Source organism: Pollachius pollachius (assembly GCF_949987615.1).
Source record: "Pollachius pollachius genome assembly, chromosome: 17".
NCBI lineage: Eukaryota > Metazoa > Chordata > Actinopteri > Gadiformes > Gadidae > Pollachius > Pollachius pollachius.
Window position 1 is genome coordinate 18,725,705 of NC_136950.1, and position 8,437 is coordinate 18,734,141.

At 41.5% G+C, this 8,437-nt stretch overlaps 1 protein-coding gene across 1 annotated transcript; it reads right to left on the reverse strand.

Annotated features, from left to right (window-relative positions):
- Nucleotides 1-3,117: 3,117 nt before the first annotated feature.
- On the reverse strand, nt 3,118-7,932 carry LOC307088918 (V-set domain-containing T-cell activation inhibitor 1-like). Its single transcript, XM_079754980.1, has 6 exons — nt 7,714-7,932; nt 6,303-6,620; nt 5,489-5,767; nt 4,879-5,178; nt 4,492-4,568; nt 3,118-4,341 (listed from the first exon to the last, which is right to left on the reverse strand). The coding sequence occupies exons 1-6, from the start codon at nt 7,781-7,783 to the stop codon at nt 4,306-4,308; spliced, it is 1,080 nt and encodes a 359-aa protein (XP_079611106.1). The 5' UTR covers nt 7,784-7,932; the 3' UTR covers nt 3,118-4,305.
- Nucleotides 7,933-8,437: the final 505 nt, after the last annotated feature.

Sequence of the window (8,437 nt, forward strand, 5' to 3'; positions counted from 1 at the left end):
GCGATATATTGTTTCACTTCTTATGACAAATGTACTTATTGTAAGTCACTTTGGATAAAAGCGTCTGCTAAATGCCCTAAATGTAAATGTAAATGTACAATTACATAGCCTAAAGCAGGAGACAGTTACCCTCTAAAAACGTAACATTTTCCTATCCATGCAAGTAGCCTACATTTATAAATTAGAAATGCAACAAAATAGACTAGGTGCATATTAAACACATTTCCTATAAATAACACAAGTGTAAACTGTTAATTACTTTTGTTATATTTATTGAAGGCTTGCACATGAAAACACGTCAATGCATAATTAGGCCAATTAAAACAAGGCCAGGCGAAGTAGGCCAATACGAGTCACAGAAAGTAAGCGCCAGAATAAAGTAGTCCAACAATAGGCCATGTGATTGAATTTCCAGTAGGAATTAGCAAAACAAAAAGGTTCTTGAAAAAATAGCCAAATATGAGCTATCTAAAAACATTAAATTGGTTCAGGCTTAACAGGCTTAACTTTGCCAGTCATCACCAGTCAACCCCAACCCATATTTCCACACACCCATATGCCTATGGCACTAGCCATCAGTCAACCCCAACCCCTTTTATTCCAAATAATAAATGAATTAATCTCCCCTTATCACCCGCGGGGCGGATGTGACATATAGTCGGGCCGGGTCCGGCCCGCGGGCCATAACCCTGGCATCCCTGGTGTAGAACAACGCTTAACAACATAGGTGAATTATGATATATATATATTACTTCTACAAACTCTTGATATTAGGTTTGCCAGAGAGACGGTTTATGTCCGGTCCAGCTTACCTCCCTGAACGATGACCAGCCCCGTCAGTAACACGACCGTCTGAACCTCAACCCTGCCCGGTGCTGTCATTAGCTGCGTTTCCATCCCCCGGCTTTTATGGGAATTTTGGAGAATGAGTAAACGGTGATGGAAACACCAAAATTTGCATATAAATCCTCAAATTGTCTGTTCAGCCTTCAAAACGAGAGCTGGTAAATTGTGAAAAATGCATTAAACTGTAATCAGAAAACGCGGTTATATGTTATAGACCCTATAGTATCTGTGGTGTAAAGGCTGTCGCGAATTTCAAATTATGAATCTGTACACTTTTTGTTGAAAGTATAGACCGTCGCGATTCCCATTGAAACGAATGGCGCGTGAAGTATTCAAAACGAGAGCTGGTAAATTGTGAAAAATGAATTAAACTGTTATCCGACAACACGGTTATATGCTATAGAGCCTAGAGCAAGGGCGTAGGAACCGGGGGGGACGGAGGGGACGTGTCCCCTCCAATATTGGAAACAGGCGCATTTGTCCCACCTAAAAATGATACTGGGGGGAGAACAATATTTTATTTTATTTTGAAAGCGCAACACAGCGTCTTGTCACCGCTTCTTATTCTAAAAAACTGGATGATTGAGCGTGCAATTAAAGAATTGATTTGATATTCATCAGTTCATTACTGCCATTGAAAATGTGTTTTCCTTTACATTTACAAATGTATCTTTTTAGTAGAATAAAATATGTTTGTGAATTTTTTCAGTGTAGTTAATTTATGACATATTTCTGTTCAAACCATTAACGGATCTGTCAGGTTTCCGTGTCCCCCCCAATGTTAAACTCATTCCTACGCCTCTGGCCTAGAGTATCTGTGGTATAAAGGATGGGACGAATGTCGAATTATAATTATGTACAATGTATCCTTTGAATACTTCCATGGAACAGATGGCCAATACGAATAATAGATACGTGTGTGGACCACTGAAGAGGTAAAACTTTTCCTTGCTCTCATCGAAGAAAAAAACATTACAGCTATTTTAGACAACAATGCAATCCACTATATTTCAGGACCCACGAGAGAGCATGTTATCAAAAGGATACAACAAGCCCTGGAATGTGTGTAGTTTTCCGCTAAAATCACTTGATGGAAACACACCTAATTCTAATTTCCTTTTTGCGAATTTTCTAAAGATTCGCTTCACCTTTAGATGGAAACGTGACTATTGTCTGTGACTCTTGATATTAGGCTTGCCAGAGAGACGGTTTATATCCGGTCCAGCTTACCTCCCTGAACGACGACCAGCCCCGTCAGTAACACGACCGTCTGAACCTCAACACTGCCCGGTGCCGTCATTGCCTGTGTCGTCCTCTGTCAGCTTTAACTGTTGTTGGTCTGCTGACAGGACCAGGACACACCAACCTTTAACTGGACTGATTAGACTTCACGGCTGCCAGTTTGTCATTTTATTGTCTTTGGTATTTTTATTGTCTTTGGACTTGTATTTACAATACGAGCTACGGATACATTTGCTATGTAAGGAAAGGCAAGGCAATTTTATTTGTATAGCACATTTCTTACATCAAGCAATGATGTGCTTTACAGTGAAAAAGCTAAAGGGATTGTAAATTTTAAATAAACTGAAGAAAAATACAATTTAATCAAACAAAAGGTATTATTTAAAAGCAATTAATGGTACGTTATATTGAATTCTGAGTGGAAAGAGTTATTTTTTGTAAAACCTTAAATTAAAAAGTAAATTGTTTGATTGGGCTGCAAACAATAAGGGAAACTTGGGGGAACATGGAGATTTCTTATAATAAAACACCTCAAAGTCTTGTTTATAATAATAATAATAACAATAATAGATAAAGTACATTATAAGAATTCTAGACTACTCATGACCTAAATATAAAAATATAAATTTGTCATTTACATTTAATGTCACGGTTGGCGGGTGGCAGGCAGGCAGGTAGGACCCAATAGCAGACCGTTCAGGTAAAGGATCATTTATTAACGCAAGAGGCAAGGAACACCGAGAACACAGGTGACGCGGGTAACACAGGTAACACACAGGACACAACTCACCACCAACCACAATGATCAAACAAGGAACAAAGGAAAGACAAGGGCTTAAAGGGGACATACCATACCACCAGGTGTGAGTGTGATTAGCCATTACAAGCCGTTTTCAAAATGTGCAGCATTGTGACATCACAGGTGGGCGTGTCCATCTAGATGTGTGACGGATAGATGGACACGCCAACCTGTGATGGTGGTATGATATGTCCCCTTTAAATACCAAACACAGGACACGCAACGAGTAACAGCTGAAACACATTAGGGGAGGGAGCAGTTATCACACAGGAGGGAAACTTGACAGGACATGGGGAGAAACAAGACAGATACCAAAGTAAAATGGGAAACACACCAAAACAAGACAAGGAAACAGACAGACCATGACATTTAATGGATTGATAAGGTGTAAATGATAACTTATACACAAACAACGTTGAAAGAATATTTTCCTCAAGAATATCACACGAAAACAGCAGGGTGGTGAAATATTAAGAGCGAAAGAGGATATATTTAAAACGTATTTATTTACTTGATGTGGACATCACAATTAACATAACATTTCAGACATAAACAACTGCACAGCACCAGCCCTGTATGAGCATTTGGGACAAACGAAAACTGGAAAACCTTTCTTTACATTTATAGTACATCGTTTTCTGAAAATAATTGAAAATGGTTAATTATGACGTTATAATACAATTTTTTTTTTTTTAAATAATAATAGTAGTAATCCGTTGCAGGTGGTTTTGTTTTAAATCTGTGTAGGAGTCCAATTCCACTGATGGTACACTAAGGTGATGGACGCACGCTACAATTCACCCATTCATAGCCTGAAAGATTAATTAAAATTGATGTCAATGCAAAAAAATATTTGGGATCATAAGGATGACAAAAAATTGTCAAGTGACCAAACTAGTAATTGTTATATTTTGTCAGAAAACGTTTAATTTCCATTAATCCAGAGACATGTGTCTGCGCTCTTGGACGTGTGCTCTGTGGTGCGTCACCAAGGTTGTCCATATTGTTGTTGTTGTTGTGGTGCTGAAGTTGCCTCGGCTGTACCCATCACATGGTCCGTTTGACCTTTTGAAAGTCTTTCTCTGGTGCAGAATAAATATATCCTCCCAGTCCATCTCAGATGAAGACACCGGGCAACATAGCAGCAGACTCTAATCCCAGCAGAGGACTCAGAGGTCAGAATCAGCCCCTATAGACCACACCTACTCCCCTTTAAGCACCTCAGCCGCACTCTGAAGCTGGTCAGTCCCTCCTACAAAGCACCCCCCCCCCCCCCCCCATTACAACGTGAACACGGATCCTGGCACCTGTGACCCCGGTCTTACCCTGCTGTGTCTGATGGTACGGTAATAAAGTCAGGAGGTTGAACCCTTTATCTCAGACAGAGGAACGACTTCCTGAGGAGAGTGTTCAGTACTTTAGTGGTTTGAGCTCATTCCACATCCTTCTTTGACCTAAGAGTAACAAGAAGTTATATTAATAATAGCTTCATAATCCTATTTGCAAAACTACACAGTCCCACATTCATAAATTACCCAGAAGGAACTCGAGAAAAAATAGTGTAGTAAACATGTTATTAATGAAGGTGTAAGTACTGGTTTTACCTTTTTTATGATGATGGCGATGATTACAACGGAAAGCAAGACTCCTAAAATGATCCCAAGTGTGCTGCAAGATCCCTCTGAACAGAAAAAGAGAATGTTGCTTATTCTTTCTAAAATAATAATAACAATCATAACAATGACTGCAATACACATCCAAATACCTTCACCTTAAACATGTTTTAAACACATTGTCTAAGGTGGCTCATCAGTTACAGGCCCATTTCTTTACTGAACATGGTTCAGTAAAGAAGACAATGGACACCCTTGTCTTACCCCCCCGCACCCCCCCAAGCATCAGCAAAGTATTGAAAACGTAATGTCCCTTTTTCACACCACAGATGGTTTAGCATAACACAGATTGATTTTATATTTTCACCAAGAGCCTACCTTCAACAGGGTCCTCCAGTATCTTCAGTTCAATGTGGGTTACGTCCTCTTCGTCTGCGTACCTGAGAGTACACCTGTACGTCCCTTCACTCTGGGCTGATGAGGTCACATACAGCAGGAGGCTGCCTGATTCAGACAGGTCTCTTACATGCTGCTGCCACTCTGGTTCCACCACCTTCTCTTGTCCTGCTTGTCTTCTGAGGATGGTCTGGTCGTGCTTGAAGGTCCAGGTGATGTCATCGAGCCCCGAGGCGTTACAAGGGAGTAACACCTCACTCCCGGGAGCACTTTGCTTTGGAGCTGACGAAGACAGACACACGAGTGGACAGACAGACATATGATATTGTTATGAAATCTGCAGAGAAATTGGACCATGACACAATTTTCCCTAATTTCACCAATGGAGAATGCAAATCCCTGACCAATAATGTCAATGGTCTGACTAATCTGCCATGGAGTAGATGTTGCAGACCGCAATATTTTCACAACACACATCTGAAGCAGTACTCTCTTATGTCAGCCACTGACATGAAAGGCACCTTCAGGTTGCCGCCATCGAAATTCAACACTTTATTACTAACCGTTGCCCTTCTGATATTCAAAGACTTACGGTGTAACCTGATCGTGGCTTTCCTTGCACTGTGTTCATTTTGGACTGAGCAGCTGTAGGTCGACTCTGTGTCATTGTTAACAGTCCTTAAGGAGCCGCTGATGTCATAGAGTCCCTTGTCATCGATATGGACCTCAGTTGTGTTCTTTAGGATGGTAGCCGGGCGAGGACTGACGGACCAGGTGAGCTGTGGTCTTGGGTAGATTCCTCCAGACTTACAGGTAACAGTGTTGTTCACTAGCACAATGTCCACGCTAGCAACAGCTGCTGGATCAGGAGCTGCAACGACATGGCACCAAATTAAAACTAGAAACTAATAGTAACCATGCCTCATTTGGTTTCCTACAGTTGCATTGCTACTGATATCAATGGCGTAGTTAGGTATTATTGCTAACCAAACCAGGAACGTTACATCAGAAAATATACCTAAATACACACACAACTGACATGGGAACGTTGCAATTTTATTTTGTGGTTGAAGAAAACACAGGTCTCAGATTGTAAGGGAATATTTGAAAAGTAAAGCTTGTGAGGTGTAAGTGGACCCTTAACTGAGTTATTTATCTTTGTAACTGTACTTTATGAAAATATATAGCCAACTACACATTTGCTTTAGATGCATAGAAAAATTACATAACTGCGCAACAACACAACTTTCTGCATTGACTTGTTTTGACATTGGTTAAATCCTATGCAATGGTCACATTTATTTTTGCGAAAACCTGAACATAATTGGGCTCAAACTACCCGTCAGTGGGTTGCATTATAAAAATAATTGTTTAAAATAGGATATGACATCAGGACTTGAGCTCACCTCTTGCCGTCAGGATGATGAAGGTCTCCTGGCTGTTCTGTGAAGTGCTGGCGTAACACTGGTACCTGCCCTGGTCCTGGAGGTTCACCCTGGCAAGACGAAGGGATGCGTTGCCCCCTGAGATCTGGTCATGGAACAGGGTGGTCCTTCCCTTGTAGAGAAGGTTCTGGTGTTCCAGTTGGTCCTGGTCATCGTAGTAGGAGTGAACCTGAACATTATTCCCATTCTTCTTGACCCAGTGGAGGGTCTCAATACTGTTTGGCTGGAAGCGGCAAGGCAGCACACAGCTCCCCCCAAACACACAGCCCACCTGGGTGTCTGGAGATCAGAGGATACAACCGTGGTTGGATGTTAGAACAGCACACAGTTCTTATTCACTCTTTGGAAAAGGCATTTGTAACTGTGAGGGAAAGGTGTAACCTCAAAGTTTCAAGTAATAGAGCTCAGCATTTCTGGTGATTGTGTAAAATGTTGGAAAGATACCCACAGGCGTGAAATACAGGATCGGGCGTGTCGCAGCAGAGCCACTGCCTTAGCATATTGTCATAGTGATAGCACTGCATAAGGCACTGCATGTGAACAATGTGATGAACAGTATATACCAAACTTCCGCTTGCACCAATCCACTTTCACTTCTATCTCAGAACTGTACACCTAATTAACAAATGACTTACTTGCTTGACTTGCAAACAATGCTTGACTGCCAGTGAATGTAATCAGGCAGGTTCATCTTTTGCTGGAATTTTCAAATGGTTTCTGTATGACTACAGCTCAAAAATATGAACTGCAGTAGTAATATCATATAATGTACTGCAAAACTATTATATTGTACCCTATGTTTCCGTGATCTGTTGTTGCTAAAAGAGGTAGTGAACCCAAAATCGTCATCAATTATTTTTGTTGTTCCAAAGCTGCAATATGTCGTATATGATCTTCCACACAGTTATCTATTCCATTTGATCATTATTAGAGGAAATGCTCTGTTTTGTAAGCCTCTGCCAACCAATTTGCCTGTCATTGTGTATGAGCGTTATAATGAGCGATGTTGGTCATGAAACGCGGCACACAACACGGTGTTATAGCCTGCTAAGAGTCTGAGGAGTTTAACCCTCTCGGTCGCGGATATCAACCGCTGCTCGGACAGAGCTCCACACGCCCACACACCTCGCCACCAGTGTCCCTTAGTCGGGACGTTGAAGAGTATACTAAAGACACTTTGACGTCACAAAAATATCTCTACCTGAGTTGGGAGCAGAGTGGAACGCGCACTAAGTGGTTGGCAGAGACCGGCATAAACACAGGATTGATTTTAGGAAAAGATGAAAGGGTTTAGGTTCTACCCCTAGATTTTAAAATTATCAGAAGAATTGAAACGTTCTCCATATTAGTTTGTACATTTAGTCAAGCTTACCTCCCTGAACGAGGACCTCCACCATAAGAAACACGGCCGTGTGGACCAGAACTCTGTTGAGTTCTCTCATCTTGTTGATCCTTTCTGACTCTTGAGCCTCTCAGTCGGCTGCAGAGCACCTCAACCGGAGAGTGGAATGAACATATCACTCAAACTGCATTCCTTTTATTGGGGGGGAGGAGGAGGAGGAGGCAAGGAGAGAGAAATATGTTGCGTTGCCGGTCCTACATCACCTGTGCAGGGGGAATGCATTGACGTCATGCCTGGTTGTTTACATTTACATTTACATTTAGGGCATTTAGCAGACGCTTTTATCCAAAGCGACTTACACTAAGTGCATTTGTTACAATAAGTACATTTGTCATAAGAAGTGAAACAATATATCGCTGTCGGTACAGTAAAGATGTTCATAGAACCAAGTGCAAGTATTACAATCGCTAGGCTAACCCATTCCCCGTGTAAAGCAATGATAGCAGCTACTGTAGATGCTACACAATTAAGTACCTTGAATAAGTACAATGTACAAGTGCCAGGACGTACAACATTCAATGGTGGCTGTGCATTGGTTTCTATGCAGAGTCTAGGTGAACTCTGAACAGGTGAGTTTTGAGTCTTTTGCGGAAGCTGGTGAGCGACTCTGCGGTCCTGACATCGGTAGGGAGCTCGTTCCACCACTGAGGTCCCAAAACAGAGAAAAGTTGTGACTTCGCTGATCGACCTTTGC

Bases quoted from the DNA above. Each gene is read 5' to 3' on its own strand.
- LOC307088918 (XM_079754980.1), bottom strand. From the start codon at position 7,783: ATGAGAGAACTCAACAGAGTTCTGGTCCACACGGCCGTGTTTCTTATG. The intron at 5,768-6,302 runs GTGAGCTCAAGT...ATGTCGTTGCAG, and splicing joins CATCATCCTGACGGCAAGAG to CTCCTGATCCAGCAGCTGTT. The intron at 5,179-5,488 runs GTAAGTCTTTGA...TGTCTTCGTCAG, and splicing joins AGCCACGATCAGGTTACACC to CTCCAAAGCAAAGTGCTCCC.